This window comes from Rattus norvegicus, chromosome 13, assembly GCF_036323735.1.
Source record: "Rattus norvegicus strain BN/NHsdMcwi chromosome 13, GRCr8, whole genome shotgun sequence".
NCBI lineage: Eukaryota > Metazoa > Chordata > Mammalia > Rodentia > Muridae > Rattus > Rattus norvegicus.
This window is the reverse complement of record NC_086031.1, coordinates 106,084,789-106,107,254: the sequence shown is the minus strand read 5'-3', so window position 1 is coordinate 106,107,254 and position 22,466 is coordinate 106,084,789. Positions and strand designations below refer to the sequence as shown.

Here is a 22,466-nt window from a genome sequence, read left to right as displayed (position 1 = left end):
TGTGTGTCAACTTGACACGAGCTGAGGTTATCACAGAAAAAGGAGCCTCCCTTGAGAAAAGGCCTCCATGAGGTCCAGCTGTAAGGCATTTTCCCAATTAGTGATCAAGGGGAAGGACCCAGCCCATGGTGGGTGGTGCCATCCCCAGGCTGGTGGTCTTGGGTTCTATAAGAAAGCAAGCTGAGCAAGGCAGGGGAAGCAAGCCAGTAAGTAACATCCCTGCATGGCCTCTGCATCAGCTCCTGCTTCCTGCCCTGTGTGAGCTCCAGTCCTGACTTCCTTTGGTGATGAACAGCAATGTGGAAGTTATGTAAGCTGAATAAACCCTTTACTCCCCAACTTGCTTCTTTTTCATGACGTTTGTACAAGAATAGGAACCTTGACTAAGACAGTTGGTAAATGCAACACTTATGCCACACTTCCATAGTATGTGTGGAAATTAGGGTCTTAATGAATGTCGAGTTATATTTTCCTGTTTGAGAACATTGTTCTTCATTCTGCAGAATTAATGATGTAAATCCATTAATTCCCCTGGGAAGGGCCTTCCTTAATCAACACTCAGTGGATCCCAAATGTTAACTAGCCACAAACGGATCCCTAACGAATAAAAGCTCTCTCATGTCAAGATTTGTAGTGGAAGATTTCAAGACATACAACATGGACAATGTATTGTTCCAGAAAGTCTAGGCCATATAAGCTTTATACTTGTTCACTATATCATATACATATATACATACATACATATATGTACCTGTTCTACATGTGCTGTGCATGTATGTGCAGGTATGTGTGCACACATACATATGTATGTGTTAGTATATCCAGAAAAAAAGGAACCTGTCACTCTGTTAGTTCTGACTTTTTTCTAAACACAGAGCAACAGGGAGGAATTAACACTAAATGGGTTGGGCTGAAGAGATGGTTCAGTGGTTAAGAGCACTGATTGCTCTGCTCTTCCAGAGGACCTGAGTTCAATTCCCAGCACCCACATGGTGACTCACAACTATCTGATGTGTCTAAAGACAGCTACAGTGTACTCACATGTATAAATATTAATTTATTTATTAATATGTAATATACTATATTAATGCCTCAATAAACAATTATAGCATTAATATTTGTTTATAATAATGTATTAAAATGAATAATTAAAATTATCCATATATTAAAATATTGATAATATATTGTTAATATATAAATAGTATGTGTGGGAAATTTATGTATTTATATAAAATTAAAATATGCATTTACATATTATATATAAAATAAATGAATGCATCTTTTTAAAGAGACAGGCAAGGCAGGCAGATTAATGCCCTCCATGTAAGAGATCCACAGAGCAGTTAGGTCTCTTCCAGACTTGTGTCCTGCTCTCCCTCCTGCTCCTGCTCAGCCTCCTTACAGAGAAGGAACTGGGGAAGGCTTCTGAGGGAAGAAAATGCTAAATTGAGAGGAGCACAGAGGACCATGTGTGTACATGGAGGGGGGACTTTAGACACATCCAGGAAAGCTCAAAGGTTTACAAGAGGAGTGCAGCCTGGAGAGGAGGAACAAGACAAAAACAGTGGCTACAGACTCTGCAGTGCTCACCGAACTCCCTCTGTGACACTGCCACTTTCATTGGTGGATTATTACATGTGAAACATTTGTGTTAAAATTCAGCCAACAAGGTACGAATACGTTTTCTGATTTCCAAGAACTGTGCTCTCTTTTGTACCAAGGCTCTCACCAGTCACACGGACAAGTCGGCTTGGCTGGAAGCGCAGGTGCGGCAGCTGCTACAAATAGTTAACCAGCAGCAAAGCCGGCTTGATCTGAGGTCTTTGGTGGATGCTGTGGACAGTGTGAAACAGAGGATCACCCAGCTGGAGGCCAGTGACCAGAGATTAGGTAGGTGTGCGGGAAGCAGTCCAGTTCCCTCTCGTGACTTCCCTGTCTTCGTGCATTGGTGGCAGAAGTTAAGTCACAGCCAGCTTTCCAGGACACACAGCGGCTGAATCCTGTTTGTGAAGCAGCATGAGGTCCTAGCTGTCTCAGAAAATGAGGGTCGCCACAATGTGTGTGGGGTCAGACAAGAGACTGAAACAGCCCAGGCAGTCCCAAGCTAAGGGAGAGGGGTGATGGGTGACTTAGGGTTTGGCACACAGGGGCCAGTGAGATTGCTTAGTGAGTGACTTGCTATGCAATCAAGATGACCCATGTATCAGTGACGTCTCTGTTGCTGTGACAAAGCACCACCAACCAAGGTAACTTACAGGAGGAAGGTGTATTTGGGCTTATGGTCCCAGAGAGATAGGAATTTACCACCATTTCATAGAGAAACATGGCGGCAGATGGGCAGGCATGGTGTTGGAGCAGCTAAGCCCAGTGACTCGACTCCTCCAACAAGACCACACCTCCTAATCCTCCCCCAACAGCCACCAACAGGGGACCAAGTATTTCAATGACTGGGACTTATGAGACACAACTCATTCAAACTATGACACCCAGAGTTTGATATCTGGAACTCACACAATGGAGGGAAAGAACCAACTATGGAAAGTGGTTCTATGACCTCCACAAGTATGCCGGGGCACACATGCCTTCACTCACACATGCACACACACACACACACACACACACACACACACACACATACACACACACACTAGTTAGAGGAACATAAGGCTTAGCAGCATGGGAATTCACTTGAGGTGAATGTCCTGTGTGTCTTATACTCAGGCAAGCTAAGAGTGAAGAGGACACATTCATGTCTGCTTGGTGTCAGCTTACCAAAGCCAAATTAACATTAGCAATATGTGTGAATGTGTGTGTGGTGCACATGTGTGTAATGCACATGTGTGTGGTGCACTTGTGTGTGGTATACATGCATGTGGTTCACATGTGGGTGTTAGTATACATGTTGGTGCATGTGTATGGTGCACATGTGTGTGGTACACATGTGTATGGTGAACATGTATGTGGTGCGCATGTGTGTGGTACACGTGTGGTGCACATGTATGTGGGGCACATGGGTGTGGTGCACATGTATGTGGGGCACATAGGTGTGGTGAACATGTGTGTTGTGAACATGTGTGTGGTGCGCATGTGTATGGTGCACATGCAGACAGCATGCTGATAGTTCACTGGCAGTGTTTGATGATGGCCCAAGCTGCAGCCTCCTGTTCTGTGTTTCCTTTCAGTTGTTTTAGAGGGGGAGACCAATAAGCACGACGCACACATTAATATCCACAAAGCACAGCTGAATAAGAACGAAGAACGGTTTAAGCTGCTGGAGGGCGCCTGCTACAGTGGCAAGCTCATTTGGAAGGTGACAGATTACAAGGCGAAGAAGAGGGAGGCTATGGAGGGGCACACAGTGTCCGTCTTCAGCCAGCCTTTCTATACCAGCCGCTGTGGCTACCGGCTCTGTGCCAGAGCGTACCTGAACGGGGATGGGTCGGGGAAGGGAACGCACCTGTCTTTGTACTTTGTGGTGATGCGGGGTGAGTTCGACTCACTATTACAGTGGCCATTCAGGCAGAGGGTGACACTAATGCTTTTGGATCAGAGTGGCAAGAAGAACCACATTGTGGAGACCTTCAAAGCTGACCCCAATAGCAGCAGCTTCAGAAGACCGGACGGGGAGATGAACATTGCCTCTGGCTGTCCCCGCTTTGTTTCTCATTCTACTCTGGAGAGTTCCAGGAACACCTACATTAAAGACGACACCCTATTCTTGAAAGTGGCCGTGGATTTAACTGACTTGGAGGATCTGTAAATGTTAACTGATAGCTCCACACAGGAGCCGATGTGACTGTCCTTTAAGCCATGCCCTTTGGGCGGAGCATGCTTTTGTTCTTATCTTCCTGCCTTTAATGTCCGATGTGACACCTTGGATCCTTCCCCGGTTCGAAACGTCAGACTCTTAGCTGTTATTTATATTTTTATATCTTCTGAGAAATTATAATAATTTGTCAATAGGGCCTGGGGCTCCTCTCTCTCACCGATGTTTGGGAAGTGTTTACAGGGAGTCCAGTGCTCAGTGTGACTGACTACTCAGGGGCAGAATTCCTGCTGAAATGCCTTGGCATTTTATCAGCTGACTCACCGCTCCCACACCCGAGCCCGGGCCTGCAGCAGCCATCTTGTCAGAGGCAGGCAGGCTGTGCCGGTCAAGCATGGGTGCTGCAGCTCAGTAGGCTGCACTTGGAGTAACTCCTGGGAACCTGCACCACCTGTGTTTTATAGGATTCACTAGCAGCATGTAGGCACAGTTTTCAGACTTCGGTAACAGCTGGTAAATGGGTGGGTTCTTCGTCCTTCTCCACTGACACACAAGGTGCCCAGGAGCAGATGTAAGTTCAGATCTGATTAGGTTTGACCAAGTGAAGAGTATCTTCTTAGGTCAAAATAGTCAACTATACCAGTTTCACAAACTCAACACGGTGACCTTTGTAAGGAAGTACGTGTGAGGATGAGCGAAAATCATTATTATTGAGAAAATATGAGAAAAAGACAAAGGGGGTTCCCTTCACTATGGATAGATAGCAGCTGTCCGAACATTCCTGTTCTTTCAGAGGAACTTTCAAATTCATATGTTGACCAGAAGATGAGCATTTGTAGAAACTTGTAGAGTTTCCTGTCAAAGTCCTGAGTACTCTGTGACCAGAAATGACCAGGTTCTTGTACATCTGTCTATTGCAATAGTTCTCAACCTGTGGGTCACGACCCCTTTGGGGGTCACATGACCCTTTCTCGGTGGGGTTACCTAAGACTGTCAGAAAACTCAATATTTGCATTACAATTCATAACAACAGCAAAATTACAGTTATGAAGTAGCAACAAAAATTATTTTAGGGTTGGGGGTCCCCACAACATGAGGGTCACAGCATTGGGAAGGTCAAGAACCGCTGGTCTTTTGGGTCTGTGTTAAATGCAAGCCACAATCTGTCCTTTCAGCTCCGTAAGCCTGAGACTGATCTGCCATCCTGCCCTGACTGGAAACGGGAGCTGTGCTCATGTAGCGTCACAAAGGACAAGTGTCCTGGGACAAGGGCCACGTTAGAGCTCAGGTGATACCATGCTCTTGCAGCTAGTACTTAATCTGTATAAGAGACAGAACCTGGGGGGCTGGGGATTTAGCTTAGTGGTAGAGCGCTTACCTAGGAAGCGCAAGGCCCTGGGTTCAGTCCCCAGCTCCGAAAAAAAGAACCAAAAAAAAAAAAAGAGAGAGAGAGACAGAACCTGGCCCGCAGAGACGGCTCAGTGGTTAGAGTGCTTGCTGCTCTTCCAGGGAATGTGAATTCAGGGGTATGGCCTCTGTGGACACCTGCACACACCTTCACACGGATGCTCACAGATACACAGATTCTTAAAAACAAAACATGGGGCTCAAGAGATGATTCAGCAGTTAAAAGACTGTTCTTTCAAGGACACAATTTCAATTTCTAGCATTCATGGAGGCTCACAACCACCTGTAACTCAAGTTCCAAGGGATCTGATGCCCCCTCCTGGCCTCTGTCGGTACTGCGTTCACGTTTGCAGACATGCAGGCAGGCAAACCACCCATCCACATAAAATAAAATATTGTTTTTAAGTAGAAATTACCTGACTGGCCTCTGGGAGTCCAGCAACCCTCTTAATCTCTTCTGTGAAAAAGTGATATACTAGAGCCACAGGACTTGTCCCAAAGGAAAGAACGTGAGTCAAATGTAGCATAGAAATACATCACTTTGCTGGTGAGCAGTGATGGTCTGTGACCTTAGAATAATCCAGGAGCCCAGTTTGTAGCCCACAGGCCAGACTGGGGGATTCTGTGGTTTGTTCACTGCTTCATGTCTGTATTAGGGTTCTCTGGAGTAACAGAATGTTTATACAGTGTGTGTATGTGTGTGCACAAGTGTGCATGTGTACATGGTGTGTGTGTGTGTGTGTGTGTGTGTGTGTGTGGCTATTGGCTGTGGAATGACAACCCTGCATCAGTGGACTAGCCTGTCGATGGAGACATCACTGACTGCATTGTGTGCAGCAATGAGGCATGCCTGGAGGATGTGGGTCACTGGGCTATGCCTTTGAAGGGCATGTCTTGTCCCTGGCCTCTCCCCCCTCCCTCCACTCTCCACTTTCTCAGACCTAATATGCCTTTCCATCACAATGCTCTGCCTCACCACAGGCTTGAGTCAGTGAGGCCCAGAGAGCATGAAGCTTCTGAGGCTGTGAGCTGAGTTCTTCATCCTGAGCACTGTGTCCTCGGGCAGAGAAACCAGCATCACCTCTAATTCACTTTCCATGCAGCTACACTGGTTTGTTGTGTTTTTCGAGATGTGCTTGCAAATAAAGCAATCTGAAATTATTTTTTCATCTTGGGCCCTGCATCTTGACTGGACAGCACAGTAGAACTGGCTATGGAGGTGTAGGTGTGGGTGAGCCGACTCAAGGGCAGGAGAGCAGGAGCGCTGACCCTGTGTCCTGTCTGTGGCAGCATTGGGTGGACTAGCCAGAGCCATGCTCAGAGCTTGCACGGATGATGCGGATAAGGGAGGGATAGCCAGCGCACTGACCAACTCAACTACCACCCAGATATCACCTGCCAATCGTTAGGATGCATCAAAAAGGCCAGACCTGCCAATCCAAAGCTGCAGGATCTCCATGACACAGGTCAGCAACAGGAGTCCTGCTGAGGAGCCAATATCAATGGTGTCACAGAAGCCAGAGACCTCGAACCAGACATGCAGGCAGTCTGAATGAACATTTGTGAGTGAAGATGTGGGGACAGAGGAATCTACTGTGGGACATGCTGTGACTTGCTACAGCTTCCACAGCGAGACGTTTTGTACCTTTGTTCTCTCTCTCCTCTCTCTCTCTCTCTCTCTCTCTCTCTCTCTCTCTCTCTCTCTCTCTCTCTCTGTGTGTGTGTGTGTGTGTGTGTGTGTTTATTTTGGGGGAAGTTGCAAGAAAGAAGAGGGATATGAAGGGTAGGAGAGATAAGCAGGACTGGGGTGCATGAGGTAAAACTTAAACCAATAAAAGTTTTTGGTTTTTTTTTTTTAAAGAATAATAGAAAGAGAAGATTCACAGAGAAAACCTATTTCCTCTTTCTTCTCATTTAGAGACACAGCACTACAATCCATCAAAACAATTCAAGAAAGACGCCCACAACCACAAAGGCAGGTAGTAAAAGATGAAGTATTTTACTTTTTTATTTTATTGTGGAGTTAGGGAGGAAACCCAGAGCCTTACTCATGGTGGACAAACATCCCACACCTGATCTTCAGCCCAGGCTGGGCCCATGCTCCATGCCCTCACTCACAGCGTGCCTAAATTTCACTGTTTAAGCATTCATCCTGTACCCAACAATGCATGCTACATCAAAGTTTATTCAACAAATCAGTTTTTGGATAACCATCTGTGTGCGTGTGTGTGTGTTTCTAGGTACAAGCACACATGTGTGCATGTGTCCAGAAATTAACTCCTGCTACATTTTGTTGTACTAAATCAACATCATGAGATCTAAAGGTGCTAACCGCGATATAGAAACACTCACTAAAAAGTTTTCATCGACAGTTGAAAGAAAACTAACAAATAATTTTTTAAAGGCTTCTGAATATTAACAAGTGCTTCTATTCCCGAGGAAAGAGTTCACAAGCCCAGGAGGGCTGAGTTTTCTAGCTGGTTCTGTCCTGTTGGCCTGCTCAAGTCCAGCCATGGATTCTCTGTTGAAACAAACATGGCGCTCCCAAAGCCTGCTCTCCCTGTCCTGGCTGGAATTTGGCCAGGGAGATCGGGGAAAGACTGGATCTGGACAAGACAGACTGAAAGGAAGAAGGCATTCCAGGTGCAGGCTTTTCCTCTCCTTTTGAGCTGAGGGCTGTGCTGCTGTCAAGGCCACTCTGGTCCTCACAATCGTCCAGGCTTTGGAACTCAGGGCAAAAACAGTCACAAGCAGAAAGGAAAGAGAGCTAACCAACAAGGCTTCGAAAGGAGGCCAAGTAAGCCAGCTGTGACACTGCCAAGTCGTGGAGAGGTGCCCATAAGAACTTCTGACTGGTCCTTACAGGTCACAGCACCTCAGTTTCATCTCAGGAACTGACAGGCAGCATGCCTCATCTCAGGTTTCAGGTCAGCTGGCCTGGTTTTGGGGGGCAGCATTGGGGCTAGGTCTCCTCCACTTGCTGCACCCCTCTATGCAGTGTACCCACTCAGAAGGACAGAAGCATCTGCCACTGTGCTCCTCACCCAGGAGTGTAAATGCACTTACTCAGCCTTCTCTCCCCCTTCACACCTCCTGCCTCCTTGTGTGAGAGCCCTAGGTGCAGGAGCCTTTATGCCCCTGTCTCTTCCAGACACACAATGTAGTTACCCAGAGCAGAGGCAGAGGAAGGACCCTGGTGTATCTGCACCACTGCATAGATTGCTAGTTCTAGGCAAGGGGCCGTGTCGTACAAGTTATGACTGGCATGTAGCAGGTGGTCAACGCACTTTTTATTTCACTTACTAAGCTACTCTTATGTCACTTGACACACACTAGAATTATCTGAAAGGAGGGGACCTCAAATGAGAAAATGCCTCCATAAGATCAGGCACATTTTCTTAATTAGCAATTGATGGGAGAGGGGCCAGCCATTGTGGGCGGTGTCATCCCTAGGCTGGTGGTCCTGGGTTCTATAAGAAAGCAGGTTGAGTAAGCCATGGGGAGCAAGCCAGTAAGCAGCACCCCTCCGTGGCCTCTGCATCAGCCCCTGCCTCCAGGTCTCTGCCCTGTTTGAGTTCCTGCCCTGACTCTCTTCAGTGATGAACAATGATATGGAAATTCAAGCCAAATAAAGCCTTTCCTCCCAACTTGCATTTTGGTCACGGTGTTTCATCGAAGCAAGAGAAACCCTGACTAAGGCAGTATCCCCCTGGGAGATGGGTCAGGAGCAGGGTTACCAGAGTGCTCTACCAGATGACAGAAAGCTAAGCGTTTATTACTCAGGAAGCTCTTGGAAGATTTCCCGAGAACACAATGACAAGTGTGGGTGACTCTGTCTGGATCACCGTACCCCTTATTTTGATAGTGCCTTTCTTGCTCTCTGCTGCACTTTAAGATACTTGACATGTGACCTGCCAGGAGAGGCAAAGGAACCCAGCTCTGCCTTCCTGCTCAGTCCTGATGGGTGTGTACACAGCAGTGGAACCACCCTTAGGCTGTTTTCTATCTCACTCCAAAACAACTCAGCACAAGGGGATTGCTCATGTGTGAGAGGCAAGAACCCCAGAGGAGAGCCTGTGTTTATCATCACTCCTGAAACGTACTTCAGTGGGACAGTATGTGGAGGTGCCCATGGAGAATATAATTCTAACGCAGAGCAGGTGACAGCCTCCGAGAAACATGGCCAGACCAATATGTATATTCATGTCTTAGTTTTCAGCAAAGGTAATAGGAAAATTTAAATACAATAGCAAAAAACGCTTAGCTTACAAAGAAAATATAAAGAAATATTGGTTATTTGGGGAGTTGGAAAGATGGCTCAGTGGTTGGGCCCCAGCTACTGGTACATTCATGATGGCAAAACACCCATACACACAAAAATAAATAAATAAATAAATAAATAAATAAATAAATAAATAAATAATAAAAAAATCTTGAAAAAAATTCCAAAGTGTCTGGGAGGTGAACGTCCGAGAATGTTTCGGAATGCCATTCTGCTGTCAAAACATTCCACGTTTTCTAAAGGATTTTACCCCACTTCTGGTTTCCACCGGTGTTCATTTCAAACTTTTTCTTTGTCCTCAATAGTTCCACACTGTCTGCAGGATAAAAGCCTTAAACTTAATTCTTTTCAGTTATAGTTCCTTTTATTTTCCAACGTCAGGGAGTTTTTTGAACATGTAACTCTAGGAACGGAGAGCCTCAAATCTCCCAGCATTGAATACAAAATGTTATATGAATGTGCTGTTGTCTCCAGTACAAGGTATAGCTAGCTTTAAGTGTTCAAAATGATGCGACTTTCAGCTTAAGCTTGTCCACACCAGGCACAAGCTGTCTCTCACCACCCGATCCTGCTCTGCTGCCAACCAGGACTCACTGGAAACTTCCAGCACACCAGGAGCCAGAGGAATACGCCCACCACCCACAGCCCGACGCTTGACAGACAGAGCAAGCTGGGCGGGACTTCCGGGCTTACATCCGCTGGAGCGATCCAGCAAGGGGCGGGGCCTAGGGCTCCTGTCTCTCGCCGTGTCCGGGGGCGAGGCCGCTTCCGGTTAGGCTGGCCCCTTTCACGCATGGAGAGAACTTTTCCACGCGTGGTGAGCATCCATGCCTTAGGAGGAAAATTTGTGATCGACTGTGACAGGATGGCGCACGTTCCCAAGACGTGAGACTACATGTCTTCGCGGGTTAATCCCCCAGGTTGGACGCCCACTTCCGTCTTCCTTTACTCTTAAAGGGAAGTGATTTTTCTTCAGGTTTCGGAGTATTTCTTTTAGGTTTGGCTCTGGCAATTTTATGCTACGCTTTACCACAGTGTGGGGTTTGTTGGCTGGTCGTCCTGGTTTCATTATTCGACCTTTGTATCCTGGCGGTTTGACAGTCTCTTAGCTTTGTAGGTAAGGACGCATTTGTCGGTAACAATTTTAACTTTTCCCAGGAGTCCAGCACCTCACTGGATTGTACCCCTAAGGGTACTTTCTTCAAGGTGGCATCTTATGTTTCTCCAACCTTCTGGCAGACAGTTTTTTAAAAGTTACAATGTTCATTCCCTCGTCTGTGAGTCGTTTTGGTTTTTGTTTTGTTTTGTTTTGTTTATTCTTTTACATTAAAAATGGTTAAGGTGACCCAAATATTCTCAAATATCCGTCGTGGAGGTGATCCTATCCTTTCTCCGTTGTTTAAAATAGTAGGCTTTCCAGTGGTGAGCCCCCACACGCAGTAAATGAGTATGAGTCATAGCACCATGTTAATGAAGTTCTGAGAAATGCAGAGATAAAAGTAAGTGATACAGAAGTGGCAACAGATGCAGCAAGGGAGTGTGGGATACATGGCCAGCTCTGAGCCTATCACCCGACCCTAATGAGCCCCCATCAGCATCCAAATCAGCCTAGCCTCCACACCTTCCAGGACAGCACACCCGTCGTTCTTTCTCCAGTCAGGTGTGTTCTCCACGGCCTGTCTCATGCACAGCCCTAGCCCCCACTCAGCCTGGCCCTGAAGAGGTGGACTCAAATATTCACACCATCTAGTTCTTCACATCCTGGACTGATAATAGCCCACCAGCCCCATGGAAGAAGGCGTTTTACCAGCCCAGCCCAGGATTCCATGCTTCCTCAGCTTACTAACAACACAGATGTGGCAGACCTCCACAGTGCAAGTGCACGGAACCAAGAACACCAGTCTGAACTCAGACCGCACACAGAGTGTGCTACACACACATTCCAGAGAGACAGTGATTTGGAAGTGAAGCATTTTTTCCTCTTTAAGGCTTTGTAAACAGCTCTCAAACATTTCTTAGCCTAAAAGACAACTTTCCATGGAACATGTAATGATTGTGGTTTAAAGCAAGCGTACAGGCCAAACCTGAGAGATAACAAACTGCAAAGGATGTGTTTTTGTTATGGCTGGTTAGCCCCCGTCTTGTTTTCCTCCTTGTGTGTGATTCACGTGTGCACTGGAAGGCTCCTGAAGTATCAAGCCAAGCGTGTACCCCTACCCGTATGCCCATAGGTTTTTATTATTTCAGATTAATAAAAATATGTCCTATTTATAGCTACTCTTTTTTTCCTTCTTTTAACCCCTTCCCAGTTTCCCCTCCACAAGCTCCCTATTCGCGCCCCCCTCCCCCTGCCTCTATGAGAGTGGCTCGCCCACCCACCCACCCACACCTGCCTCAGTGGCCTAGCGTTCCCCTCTCCTGGGTCATCAAGTCTCTACAGGACCAACAGATAAGGCAATCCAATAGCTACTATTCACTGGTGCAAATGGCCCTTTTTGTTGACTTTATTCATTTATGGAAGAATTTAAAAATCTAAAGCCAGAGAACAAGAAATTTATATTATGTAAAATTGTATTATATATATACATACATATGTATATATACACACATATTAGAGAATCTTGGTTGTGTTGAAACAATGTTATCAAATGGCTAACAGAGCTATCTGAGCAGAAAATATTTTTTGCTGGCTCTCAGGGTCACTGTTCTTTGTTAAGTTACTGTTATCAACATGATACTCTATAAACAATATCCCATTGTATAACTACAGAGCACTACATGACTGAGAATAAACAAATCATAATTTCCTCATTGATGTGTGGATGTATGAGATTTGATGAGACCCTCACTTTCAGAAACAAAATGCAGGAGTCATATATTGGGAAAAGTTTGGGTCATTTCAGCATGGACTAGGAATTAGATAATATGAAAGTTTCAAAACAGGGATTCTCAGGGCAGCCCTGGCCATCTTGAAATTCATTCAGACCAGACTGACCGTGAACTCAGAGATCTGCATGGCTCTGCCTCGCAAACCCTGGGACTAAAGGTATAGGCCACCATGCCCAGCCGTCTATATTTTTTTTTACTCCAACTTCTGGAATGTTCTCCTTTGCAGAGCACACCGAAGTATTCCGGAGTGAAGGATCATATCTCAGATTCATATGAAAGTATCTGCCAAAATTTTGGGTCGAGATATTAAAACATGAAGTAAAAAAAATGAAATTACTAGTATCAAGTATTAATAAATACCAAAGCTTCCTTTACTTTCTAGAACTTGAAAGTTTTCATACCAAGTAAGAAGCACCAGAAATAAAATGCAGTTCCAGCCCCAGCTCAGCAGGAGGGAACTCCCCCTCCAGCCAACACCAGCCCCTCGTCAGACACCTCCATTTGTTGTCCCTGAGTCTTTTAAGTAGAAATGGCACCTTCTCAACTTTACCAGCCTGGATACAAAGGACTGCCTTTGGGACCCTCACAGGCTTTGGTTAGCATCACAGTTAAGATGGGACAGAGCAGAACAGTACTGAGGAGGCCGGTAGGCACAGCAGTAGTAACTGCCTGTCACTCAAGAGCACGGTCACTGCTTCAGGTTTTCCTTTTCCTTGAGGAGAACAGAGAGACCTGGGAGAAGAAATCAGGAGTAGTCCTCTGAGGACTTCTCGGAACCTCCCTCTAGGCAAATCAAGCCCCACAAGAACCTCAGGCAGGAGACTTGGCAAGCTCCGGTCCACTCAACATTTCCTCCCAACTGTGGGCTTGTTTGTTTCAAAGCCTTAACAGCTCTTGGTGTCCCATCCAAAGCATCCCAAACCCACTGAGTCGAAGTGAACCCCCGTCACAACACAGGTCACTTTGGACCTCTATCCAAAGTTTGGCAAATGAGTGGACTTCTCGGTATCTTCCAATAGAAGATGTTTAAGATGTTTTTATTTAGAAGAGGTTATACTATTGAGCCAGTCAGCTCCTTCATCCCGGCAGCAATGGCTAAGAGGAATGTGCCATCCTCTCATCCTCCATCCAGACCCCAGCGAGGCAACCCAAAGCACATCATTCAAAAAGAATATCCGTGCCGTAGACTCAGCACTCAAGAGGCTGGAACAGCCAAAATAGGGAGGCCCTGCCCTGAAGAGGAGAGGGAGGAAGGCAGAGGGGAATAGACGTAGACTTTCCACTGAACCGGACTACATGCAGTACCTAGTGACTTTCCTCCCGTTGCATTTTATTTAGACTATAAGGTTCACTTGTGTTTTCTGGATATGCATTGGGTGCTGGGGACATTTTGCTTACCCTCTTCCCCTGAACCCTACTTCTATCCTAGATTGTGCGGGCCACCTGGCCTTGCAAATCTTTCACAGGTGACCCACTCATATACCATCAGAGCATGAGGCTGCAGGAGACTACTCTGAACTGGTTTGCTCAGGCACTTCCTAGGGAAGCTGGAGAGCAGGTGTGAACAGAAGGATCCCTAGACTTCAGCAGCAGGGTTTGCAAGCCTCCAAGCCCTGACTCTGGACTGGCCACACACCATGTGATGACACTGCAGGATGGGAGTTAGGGTCATCCTGCCTACCCCTAGCTAACTTTCTAGGAGAGCAGCCTCGGCCTTAGTGAATGGAGATGCAGACATTGGCCCTGCCCTGTCATAGTCCAGCATTCAAGGACTCAGGCAAGAACACGCCCACATCAGAGGGATCAGAGTTAAGGCAAACAAAAGCAGGGAGACCCTTGGGAGACTCGGTTTTTTTTTGTTTGTTTTTTTTTTGTTTTTGTTTTTGTTTTTTTTTTTCCACTCTCTAACTGAACAGTGGATTGAAGAGTCTCTATGGACCCCACTAGCTGTCCTGGGCCTGAGGCTGTGGGTCCCCTGCAGTGAATGTCATCTGGTTACTAGTAAAGGTGCCCTGACTGGATAAGGTGAATGGCATCCCGGAAGTTGGGATATGTATGCCGGCCTTGCAAAAGAGGGAAAAGACACTTGTTCCTTGTTCCAGACAGAGGAGACAGAGAAGAACTTGCTCCAACACCAGACCTTTTTTCTATGTCAGGCTGGCAAGTGGAGACCTTTTGGGGGAGAAACAGTGCTCAAGTCCCAACTCTACCCCGTAGCCAAGCAGGTGTGCTCAATTAGTTGACTCCGTGGTCTAGCAGTGCTGCGTGATGGGTCTCCCAGTCGGGTTAGGTGGGGAGGTTCCGGCACCGGCGACCCAGCCACCCAGCCACCGGCCCATCATTCCCTCCTGAGGGTGACTGCCCAGGGTGGTCAGTCGGCCTGGGGCGCCCTGAACTCCGGCATGCTCCAGGTGCGCGGCGGGGGTGGCGCGTCGCGCTCCACGTCCTCCGAGATGGTCCGGATGTCACTGGCGAAGGGCGCGATGCGAGCGCGGGTCTTAAAAGACGACAGGCTGCCGCGGGGCCTCAAGCTCCACTGACGAGTCAGCTTATGGGCCTCCTCCTCCTGCTTCATCTTCTCCAGGGCCTCCTGCAACACAGAGCGGAACAGCCGCGCCACCTCCTGCACCTCGGGCTCTCGTTCCGCCAGCAGCTGTCGGAACCTGGGGCACACATGATACAACGGGCTGAGCATCTCACCTGCCAGCAACTCCCAACCTTGTTCTTGTCCCAGTCAATCCTGAGCTCAAAACTCAGTTCTGTTCACCTCAGAGCCTCAATTCTCCCATCTGTAACAGGTAGCGCCTGCCTTTTCACAAGGTACGTGCTCATGTGGAAGGAGCCTGAAGCCAACACAAGGCTGATGGGGACAGAGTCTTCAGAGGTATGCGCTGCACCCGCAGCCTGGCTCACCCCTCTGCGGGTTCCACCTGCCCCACCCGCTGTTTACTCTGAACTGCCGGTCTGCAATATCATTGTGTGTAATCATGGAGTCACCCCCACCCCACCCACTGCCCCAGCTCCGAATCTCTTCAGGGGATGAACAAGCTCTGCTTTTCCACAGCTCCTGCTCCTGCTCAAGAAGGCCAGCAGTGGCTTCCTTGGTCCTTGTGTGTCTCCTTAACTGTTTCCTCTCCCTAGTTTTCTCTCTAGAGCTGGACCCATCCATTTGGTCCTTTCTTTCCCCTGCCCTATTGTGAGCCAGTGCTTGGCAGAGGCTGGCAGGAAGGCCAGGAGGAAGCATGGCCTCTAACCCTGTGCCTCCTCACTGTGGGTTTAGCCGGCCAGGTCAGGTACCTCCTGCCCTCAGCTCAGGACTCTGCTCTGTCTTCTGAAGTAAATGCCTTCAAGGCCTCCATCGTCAATAGAATCAGAAGAATGAGAGAACTTGGTCTGAAGAAAGGCAGCCAGCACGAAGACTACAAAAACCAGAGAGGGGAAATAGGGGCAAAGTCCTCCTTTCAAGGGAATTTCAGAGAGAACGCACAGGAGGGGCAAGTGTTGGGGGCTATTGGAGGAGTTGGGGTCAAAGAGTTCACTTGTAAATTTGTTCTTTACAAACAGAAGGCTGACATGGAACTTCTGTACATTTGGAATCATTCCCGAGTTTGTGCTGACTTCACCAGCTTCGTGGGGACAGATGTAGGGTCCACAGCCTCAGGAATGGAGGTTTAAGTTCTGTCCTGTGTTGCACCAAGCTTTACACACTTGGCGCCCTGGGCTGTCTCACACCTGCTGAGCTTGCCTGTCCTCTCTTCCCCACGCACACTCTCACACCTTGAGCTGACCAGTGTCAAAGCTGACTGAAACAATAATTAAGGCACCAGTTTCGGAGAGATTGCCTGGGACAGGTCCTAAGGAAGGAACACTGAGGCTGAAGCAGCAGGATTGCTGTGAATTTGAGACCAGCCTAGGCTACAATAGTGAGTTCTAGGATAGCCTGGGCTAAAAGAAGAGGAAGAAGAATGAAATGCAGCAGGAGAAGTTGGCGACATGGAAGATAAACATATGACAAATGAGCCGTTGTTGACATGCAGCTTGCCAGCAACAGGAAGAACACAGAATTTACAGGCTTTGAGTCCCACCCAGCCCAGCCCGAGGGCCTCCAGAATCTCCCTCCATCCCCAGATGAAACCTCCTCAGGTCCGATTTGCCTTCTGAGTTCCTTTTCCTGCCTCATCCCATCTAATGTATTTCTGGGCCACTCATGCCATCCGACTCTGATCCTAGTAGCCTCAGGCACCAGCAACTATAGTCACCTGGAGACTATAGGGTCACAGTTGGTCCCCAGCCCGATGCCAGAGTTACCTGAGGATGGCAGGCCCACAGTAGGATGGGTGGATCTTGGCACATACATCCTCCAGCTGCAGCCGCTCACCAGGGCTGATGTCATAGGTGGGTCTGGGCGCGCTGGCCAGCCAGCTGTAGTCCACACCCGTGCAGATCTTCCTAACCGCACTGCGACGCTCCCTCTGTTGCCGCTCCACCTCTCTCATCTGCCCGGCCAGCTCCATCATGAGTGTCTCCAGCACCATCTCTGCCGGGCTCCGGGCTGAGAGCCGGGGAGGGGTGTCGTTCCACCGGAGCCATGGGATGAGGGACATGGCCCCCCAGGCCCTTCTGAGACAGAGAAGGAGTGTGCCCCTTGTCAGCAAGGAAGGAACCCAAGACACCAAGAAAGAGAGAGGAGAGTTGGGCCCCAGCTGAAAAATCCCACCCCTTACAGCGTGAGGCCTCGTGTAGGTCACAGCCTCTTTGAGTAAAATTCTTTTTCAAGATTGATTTATTTATTTTATGTATATGAGTACACTATCGATGTCTTCAGACACACCAGAAGAGGACATCGGATCCCATTACAGATGGTTTGTGAGCCACCATGTGGTTGCTGGGAATTGAACTCAGGACCTCTGGAAGAGCAGTCAATGCTCTAACCACTGAGCCATCTCTCCAGCCCTTGAGTAAAATTCTTAATTATGGAAAACAAAATGGGGCCTTTTGAGGAGCAGCATGTGAATAAACTTGGCTCACCATGAGCATTACATCGAGGTAAGGTATGCAGCCATTGTGATAAGAACCCTGAAAGCATCGTGGTGGTCGAACCCAGAGAAATTGCTCCCCAAACCTCACTAACCATAAACAAAGCAGGAAACAGGACATGTACATGAGCACAATAATACCCCGTAATCTGTTGGGGAAGGTACACACAACACATACAGAGCAAACAACACAACATACATATCCACACAACGTGCATGGCACCCACAACACACACACACACACACACACACCCTTAGATACTTATATCCCATGCCAGTCCAACAAGAAAACACTGTTTCGAATGCCTCCAGCCTAAGCATGATACACTTAGAAACATGTGGGGTAACATTACCCCAATAAACCATCTGGCCCATCATTCATAATTCATTAATCCAGTACACGTTAGCCAAGTTCAGTCGAGGGAGGCTAACATGAAAGTATCCGGGGTCCCTGCTCTCAGGATGACTGGCACAGAGCACACCCTGTTTCTGTGAGGAGGGGGTGAACATTAGACCATGAAGGGGGTCAGAGGAGGAGTTGTGGACAAACAGGGTTAGAGTGGGGACAGACGTCACACACAGAGACAGACAGAGACAGTAGCCTGGGTAGAAGACGCAGCCTCCGTCCTGGGTGTTACACAGGGCTGCATGAGCAGGAGACCAGGCGAAAACCAACTCCAAATTGATCAGACCAGAAATTCTACAACTATGAGAGAAAAAAAGTTGGGACACGCTTCAGATCCAAGCACACCAAGGCCCTTCTCAGGGGGGATCTAGTTACTCGGAATAAGGACATCGATTTGCAAATGGAACCCAGTGAGACTTAAAAAGCTTCTGCACAGCAAAGAAAAGTTAACAGGAGGAGGAGCCCACAGGACAGGAGAAAAGCTCTGGCGGCTGCACACGTGACATAGAATTGATATCCAGACTATACGAAGAGTCTAAAAACAACAGGACACCCAATAACAGAGTCAGTAAGAGGGCTGATGATCGATGAGGTACAAACGGCCAGTGAACGGGAAGCGTCGAGTCTCCCTAGAGTGGAGACCCAAGCTGGCCTGTAGAGGCAGAAGTTTTTCGGGGGCTAAGGTTGGGTGGGCCTCCTGAGCCCTGAGCTCTGTGAACCCGAACCTTCTGTGGCCAAGCTCTGGGGTCTCACTAGAAAGGGGAAAAGCCTGTCTCAGCTTTCTTCTCCCCACCCCCATGCTCCTCCTCACTGGCCCTGATCCAATGGTGGTAGGATTTCTGCTGCAGCTATTTCTGCCCCTGATGCCAGCTGCTCCCGGCAGAAGGCTCTAGGGGCAAGCCTGGGGCAAGCCCGATTAAGTTCTTAAGCCTACAGGATGGAGGGGCGGGGAGGGGGGAAAGGAAAGGACAGCTGCCAGCCAGGCAGACTCCAGGGACCAGACAGGCTGTGTGTGATCTGCCCTGGAAGATTGTGGCTCCCCCTCTCCTCAATGCCTGCCCCCTCTGGAGGCCGAATTCCCCTCACACTCTAGCTCACCACTGGAGCCAGTGATGGGGCCTTGGTGACCTCAGAGCCTGTCCTGGAGGCCTGCTCCCCACTCAGACAAGCGACATGCATGTGCATTCATACACACAAACCTGTAACTCCAGCACACAGCAAAAACAATTGCTTTCTCAATTTTTCGGTATTTGTTTTACTTCCTTCCAACTTCCCGGCATGTCAGCACATGGGATTCTCCACCAGCAGGCACAGGCAGTATGCTGGGTCTCAGCAGTCCTGTGCCACGGGCCATGCCTTCTGCTGTTCTAGCTGTGGGGCTCCCTCAGAAGCCTATTCAAAGATTGGTGTGGTGGTGTAAGCTTGAGGTAACACTTGGCGTCTGAGTGGGGGGTCTCTAGCGAGAGCCATTGCAATGCTTCCACAGGAGACCGCACTTCTGGATGGAAGACACTCTGTCTTCAGTGTGTGCCCATCTGGGAGGACACCCAGATCATCTCATCCCTACTGAGAGCTCCCTGCCCCACCCCCCTGACCAGCCAGGCCTTAAACTGCTCATCTACACACAGGGTTGACATATGGGGCAGCACACTCCCCAGAATGTTTGTGACACACAAAAGAAGCTGTGTCCTATGCAACGCCTGGGGTCTGCCATCCCAGAACCTGGTACCCAGTCTGGAAGTGAGGGCTGCCTCTGCCTGCCAGGTGGCAGGGAAAATGGGCAGGATGCTGTCCTGCTTAGAGTGACACAGGGTGGGAAGAAATGAAAGTCAGTCAGGGTGATGCACTGAGGGTCCCAAGACTATAAAGAGCCCCAGTGTTCTTTACACTGGGTCTGTGAGAACCTTGAGGATATCCCTCTCTCTCTCTCTCAAGTCTGGGAAATGAGGCAAGATGGATGCTGAATTCAGTTGAAAGCTCCTCCCCTCTTCTCTCTCCTGGTCTCTTCTGCCACGGAGCACAGCCTCACCCTTCCTGGGTTCACAATCCCTTTAGCCTCAGACATGCTTGGTGGTCAGGCTGTCCCCCATCCCTCTGGTCAGTTGACTCTGATGAGGCATGCTTGTTGGTGTTCTGTCTAAGCTCCACCCCCACAGCCACCTTCGACAACCAGGTATGCTCCGCCCCACAGTTGCCTGGCAACAGCCAGCTGTGCCTGACTATAAAGGGGGCTGCTTGCCCTCTCCTCCTCCTCTTACTCTTCGTTCTTCGCTGTTCTTGCCCCATTCCCCCTCCCCTCCACGTGCCCATGGCCAACCGCCTTTCTGCTCTTCTACTCTTCTCTCATTAAACCTCTCCACGTGGAACCATGTCTGGTTGTGTTCTTTCCGGGCACCAGCCGAGATTCGAAACCCTAACAAATGCTGAGGCTGGTGAGGGAATACCAGCCATACCTGACACATCTAGCCTATGTCCAGATCAGTGGAGTCTCAGTTTCCCCACCTATAATGAGGTTACAAGTTCCTGTAAAACCAGATAAACATTGACAAAAGCTTCATGTGTCACAAGGCCAGTCTGCCTGTGGCTGTCACTGGCCCTTACTGCAGGGACTGTTCCCTGGGCTCCTAGGAGAATCAAGTGATGGACTTGTAAAACTTTGTTTCCATCTTTAACTTAAAATGTAACATTTAGGGTCTGGAGAGATAACTGCAGCTAAAAGCACTCAAAGCTCTTGCAGAGGACCAGCACCCACACCGTGACTCACAATTCTGGGGTGTCTGATGCCCCCTTCTGATTTCCACAGGCGCCAGCCACACATGTGGTGCACACACATATATGCAGGCAAAACGCTCATACACAAAATAAATCTAAAATATTTTAGTGTAGCATTTTTTCCGGGCATGAATGACCATCATACAACCATGAGTGTCCGGTTCACTTGTGACTTTACACAAATAATAGTCCCAACCCCTCAAAGTTGCGATTTGTAAAATATTGCATTCCCATTACTCTGAAACACTGGTGTTTATTAGCTATGCCACTAGATCTTGTCATCTAACCTGATTCTAGAAAAGTGCAGATATCACTGGGTCATAACCTGATTTTAGAGAGATTTTAGCAGCTACATTTCTACAAAGCTGGTTTTCACTAATTCAACCTTTGTGACTTTATGCAGAAACATTTTTCAGAAAACATGTTCTCAGACCTGCAAGACCTGTCTAGAGAACAGAAAGGAAAGCCTCTCCTGTGCACACCACAACCCAACCTGGTGCAAGTTTGACCCCAAGCTGGACCCTGGCCCCCCTAGGCCCTGTGATCTGGTGGCTGTGTAGGGAGAGCTGAGGAACTGATTGCAGGCCCCTGGGGTTTCGCTCTCCTCTCACTCCCCACCTCTCCCCTTTGTTGCACTGTCACCTCTGCGCACTCTCCGAGCCTCCGCTCTGGTCTATTTCTGAACATCCCTCAGGACAGTGACTTCTCACCTTAGAAACACTCAAAGCCTTCCCTGAGTCCCAAAGGCAAGAGGACTCTGGTTCCAGACAGTTAGAGGGGTCCACTGTGCTCACTAGTGCCACACCGTGAAGAGGACGCTATCCTTGATCCAAGAACCCTGACTTATTGGTCCAGAGGGACCCACACCCAGGGCAGCAGCTGAGGATCCCCTTGTATAGCGGGGCTTCCACGGTTCAGCTGAATATCTGCAGGCTAGGGAGGGCTCTGTTCCTGGGGACCCTAGGGCTTCAGGTCACTTGACCCAGGCTGTCCCGGAGCAGAGGTCACCTCTTGGAGCAGGCTGTATCAGCTGAGCCCAGACCCTGGGGCCTGGCAGAGGCCCAGAAAGCACATGTAGCTGCTCATCTCTCTGACTAATTCTGCTTTTCTCAGGGCCAAGGTCAACTTCACAAGCTACAAGATCACCTTGTTTCTTTTTGGCATTAGAAAAATTATCCATAATTCACCAAGACTCCAGGGACCAGACAGGCTGTATGTGACCTGCTCTGGAACCCGCCTGACCTTGGGGTCTTTCACCTACCTGACGAAGACTGCTTATCCCTCAAACCAGTGTCTAAAAGTCAACTTCTCCCTGTAGCCTGGCCCTTGCTGTTCCCCACAGAGATAGAGTGGATCTCAGTCGCCATAAGACCCATCCTCCCAGCATCTGTAATGATGGGTGAATGGATGCCTGGGCAGTTGGGTATGCGGATGGATAGGTGAATCGGTGTGTGTGTGGTGGGTGGGTGGATTAGTGGGTGGGTGGGTGGATTAGTGGGTGGGTGGGTGGATTAGTGGGTGGGTGGGTAGGTTGGTAGATCAGTGGGTGGAAGGGTGGGTGGATTAGTTGGGGGAGGGTAGGTTAGTGGGTAGGTGAGTAGGTGAGTCAGTGGGTAGGTGGATCAGTGGGTGGATAGATCAGTGTATGGGTGGGTGGATCATGGGTGAGTGGGTGGGTGGATTAGTTAGTGAGTGGGTTGATAAGTAGGTGAATAGATCAGTGGGTAGGTGGATCAGTGGACGGATGGATGGGGGTGGGTGGATGAGTAGGTGGGTTGATGGGTGAATGAATGCATATATGGTTAGAGGGGTCTGTTGATAAGTAGTTGATAGGTGAGTAGAGAAGAGGTGGGTAGATGGGTGGACTGACGAGTTTCAGTCAGTTTTCTTCATACTGAGGCAGGCAAA

The 22,466-nt window shown here is 48.6% G+C and overlaps 2 protein-coding genes across 7 annotated transcripts in view; one reads left to right on the top strand and one right to left on the bottom strand.

Annotated features, from left to right (window-relative positions):
* Positions 1–6,334, top strand: part of Traf5 (TNF receptor-associated factor 5) — a 48,804-nt gene extending 42,470 nt beyond the window's left edge. For 2 of the 4 annotated variants that reach the window (XM_039091512.2, XM_039091513.2), the window contains exons 10-11: positions 1,722–1,890; positions 3,183–6,334. In XM_039091512.2, coding sequence (XP_038947440.1) covers positions 1,722–1,890; positions 3,183–3,760 — 747 coding nt within the window. In that variant the 3' untranslated portion in view covers positions 3,761–6,334. The remainder of the gene's footprint in view (positions 1–1,721; positions 1,891–3,182) is intronic. The other 2 variants (NM_001398702.1, NM_001398701.1) reach the window with 1 other exon arrangement.
* A 3,857-nt stretch (positions 6,335–10,191) lies between these two features.
* Rd3 (RD3 regulator of GUCY2D) overlaps positions 10,192–22,466 on the bottom strand; it is a 36,407-nt gene continuing 24,132 nt past the window's right edge. Inside the window, exons 1-3 of one of the 3 annotated variants that reach the window (XM_039091509.2) lie at positions 18,986–21,992; positions 16,653–16,964; positions 10,192–15,007 (exon numbers count right to left, since the gene is read on the bottom strand). In XM_039091509.2, the coding sequence (XP_038947437.1) occupies positions 14,716–15,007; positions 16,653–16,948 (588 nt within the window). In that variant the 5' untranslated portion in view covers positions 16,949–16,964; positions 18,986–21,992 and the 3' untranslated portion in view covers positions 10,192–14,715. Of the gene's footprint in view, positions 15,008–16,652; positions 22,003–22,466 lie in introns of those variants that run through there. The other 2 variants (XM_063272732.1, XM_063272733.1) reach the window with 2 other exon arrangements.